Here is a 3067-nt window from a genome sequence, read left to right as displayed (position 1 = left end):
TCTTCTGGGGATGGTAGGGTTTGGGGAGCCCCTAAGGATATGGAAGGGTCCCCTGAGGGTCTGGAGACTCTACAAAGTGCATGCAGGGTTCCCCAGAAATTTGGGGGGTCCTAGGAGGAGTCCTCAGGGGTCCTGGGTGCTTGTGGGGGCATCAAAGGGGTCTGTGGGGGTTCTGCTGGGGTCTCACCGGTAGCAGTCATTGTGGAAGCGGTTGTAGCTGCCCAGAGCTGTCAGCGCACCAAGCCCAATGGCGTAGGAGAAGAAGATCTGTGTCCCCGCATCAATCCACACCTGGGGGCGAGGGTGAGGGATGAGACACCTGGAATCAACTGCCTCCCACCACAGGGAACCCAGGCATCTGGCCCCCAACCCAGGTATCTGGGCCCCCTCCCAGTAGAGAACCCAGCAGTCTGGGACCCCCCAACCATGCATGGAACTCCAGTGTCTGGGACCCGCCCCCTCCATAGAGAACCCAGGAGTCCAGGACCCCCTTCCATCACAGGGGAGCCAGGCACGCAGGTGGCACCTGGGGGCGGGCGAGCTGGGCCCAGTCCGGCTGCAGGTAGAAGCGGACACCAGTGGCAGCACCAGGCAGCATGGCCCCGCGTACCAACAGTGCCAGCAGCACCACATAGGGTAGCAGCGCTGTCACATACACCACCTGCTAAGGGCAAGAGCCAGGCATCAGAGGTAAACCTCAGGAGCTGCCCACAGTTCCATAGACCTCTAGAGATTCTAGAGACCCCACCTCCATATCCCCAGCCCTGCCAGAACCCATCAGCTCCCTCCCTCTCCTTCAGCCCCCTCAAGGTCACAATGCCCACCCCCCCCAAAACCTTCTCCAGGACCTCCCAGACCCCTCCAATTCCTCCAGCCCCACCAGGCCCTCCCATAATCCCCTGCAGCCCGCCCTAACCCTCCAACACCCCTAGATCCCCCCAGGCTCCCAACTCCTCCAGGGACATCAGAGCTGGCCCCAAAGCCCCCCCAGGCCCCCCACATCCCCTCCAGGAACCCTCAGAGCCCCCAACTCCTCCACACACCCCCAGAGCTACCTCCAGAGCCCCAGCTCCCCACCTTGCCAGCGGAGCGGATGCCCTTCCAGACGCAGAAGTAGACGAGGGCCCAGCAGACTACAAGACAGAGCACAAGGTCCCCACGCAGCCGCCCTGGTTCCTCTAGTCCCCCTGAGAGCCCCAGCACCCGGTTCCTGCACACAGGGAGGCATTAGGAGGAGCATGAGCTCTTGAGGGGACATGGGGGTCAGTGCCTGGGGGCACAAAGGAGCACAAGGGGGCATGAGCTCACAAGGGAGCATAAGGGGTCACGAAGGGCATGAGTGTGAGCTCATGAGGGGCATTAGGGGCATGAGTGCACAGGGAGTGAATACACAAGAGATGTGAGGGCATGAGTGTCATGGGGAGGCATGAGATGGATTGAGGAGCACAAGAGAGAACGAGGGCGATCATAGCACCAGGGCCATGAGCTCATGAGGGGGCACAACCCACCCCACCAAGGGGCATGAACTCATGATGGTGGGAGTGGGGATCATGTAGGGGTTCATGCAGGGGTCAGGGGTCACACTCACTCCCAGAACTCGAGTACGGGGGAGCGGAAGGGAGCATCGCTCTGGGAGCTGTTGCTGTGAGAGCTGTTGCCAAGGGGCCCATCATGGCAGGCAGGGCTGTTCCAGGAGTGGCCACAAGTGGCCCAGGGCAGGTCTCCACCGCTTGCCACTGCCCCAGCCACAGCACTGCCCAAGTAGAAGAGGGCCCAGGACAGCACCAGCACGTAGTAGGTGTTGCAGTAGAACACGATCAGCAGCGACGCCAGTCCCAGCCCTGCCAGGGTGTCAGAGATCAGGAGTTGGGTGTCAGGGGCACCTAATCTAGGTCTGACCCTGGGTGGGGGTGGGGTTTCTCTTGCCTAAGGGGACCCAATGCAAGCCTGATTCTGGCCCTATGGTGGGGGAGAGGCAAGGATTCCAATCCGGGCCTGATCCTAGGGAGGGTCTTGCCCCCCTGAGAGCCCTGATTCAGGCCCAATTCTGGAAGGAATGGGCAGGTCTTTCCCCTCCCCAGGGGCCCTGATTTGGGCCTGACTCTGGCCTCATTCTTAGGGGGAGAAGGGAGAAGTTGGAGACACAATCCAGGCCCGATTCTGGGGGGGGGGATATCAGGGGGCCCTGGGAGGTCACTGACCTTTGAAGAGGGGGGCAATGTTCCAGGCTGAGAGGCTCCCGGCCTTCATGAACTGCCCCAGCGAGATCTCAAGGAAGAAGATGGGGACCCCCCCGAGCACAGCCATCAACAGGTAGGGGATGAGAAACACTCCTAGGAAGGCATGGGGAGGGGAGGGGGGAGGAGTCAGGAATAGCTCCACTGTTCTTTCTCTCACTCCCAAACTGCAGCCCCCACCTTCACCCTGCAGTGTCCCTCACTCCCGACCCACAGCCCTCCTCAAAACTCAGGGTGCCCCTCACTCCCCACCTGCAGTCCCACCCCCCACCACCCCCATAGAACCATGGTGTCCCTAATTCCCATTCCTGGTGGTGCTAGCATGTGATGGGGTGTGTGTGTGTGTGTGTGTGTGAGGAGGAAATCTATTTATATCCTGGGCTCTCCCTGCCCCTCCCCACACTGCCCCCCATAGCTCATTTCATAATCCCCCTCCATGTTGTGGGGTGGGAAATTAACACTGAGGGGAAGGGGACACCCATGAATTTTGCATGCCCCACACATATATGTTAAAGAGTGTGCATGTGTATGCACATGCATGTGCAGAGGGTTCCTAAAGCAATGACGGAGGGGAGGTGGGGGGCTGCAGGTTAGGAGTGAGGGGCATCATGGGGCTAAAGGAGGGGGCTGCGGGTGGGGAGTGAAGGGCACTGTGAAGCTGTGGGTGGGGTGCGGGTGTTGACAGGCTGATAGACAAGGACACATGGGAAGTGGGGGCAGGGGGTTGGACAGACAGACAGATGGAAACAGGCGGAGGGGGGGAGAGGGGGGCTGGGCAGGAGTGGGGAGTGAACAGCTCCCCTCTATACCCCCCGAGTACCCCCAGCCCT

The 3067-nt window shown here is 60.8% G+C and overlaps 1 protein-coding gene across 3 annotated transcripts in view; it reads right to left on the bottom strand.

Moving 5' to 3' along the window:
* SLC6A8 (solute carrier family 6 member 8) overlaps nucleotides 1–3067 on the bottom strand; it is a 9025-nt gene that overhangs the window by 4841 nt on the left and 1117 nt on the right. For 2 of the 3 annotated variants that reach the window (XM_025210762.1, XM_025210763.1), the window contains exons 2-6: nucleotides 2202–2333; nucleotides 1589–1841; nucleotides 1078–1210; nucleotides 527–664; nucleotides 188–291 (exon numbers count right to left, since the gene is read on the bottom strand). In XM_025210762.1, coding sequence (XP_025066547.1) covers nucleotides 188–291; nucleotides 527–664; nucleotides 1078–1210; nucleotides 1589–1841; nucleotides 2202–2333 — 760 coding nt within the window. The remainder of the gene's footprint in view (nucleotides 1–187; nucleotides 292–526; nucleotides 665–1077; nucleotides 1211–1588; nucleotides 1842–2201; nucleotides 2334–3067) is intronic. The other variant, XM_006029303.3, reaches the window with a different exon arrangement.

The sequence above is a fragment of the Alligator sinensis genome, unplaced genomic scaffold, assembly GCF_000455745.1.
Source record: "Alligator sinensis unplaced genomic scaffold, ASM45574v1 scaffold1023_1, whole genome shotgun sequence".
Lineage (NCBI taxonomy): Eukaryota > Metazoa > Chordata > Crocodylia > Alligatoridae > Alligator > Alligator sinensis.
Note: the sequence above shows the minus strand (reverse complement) of the source record. Positions and strands in the feature narration are given on the sequence as shown.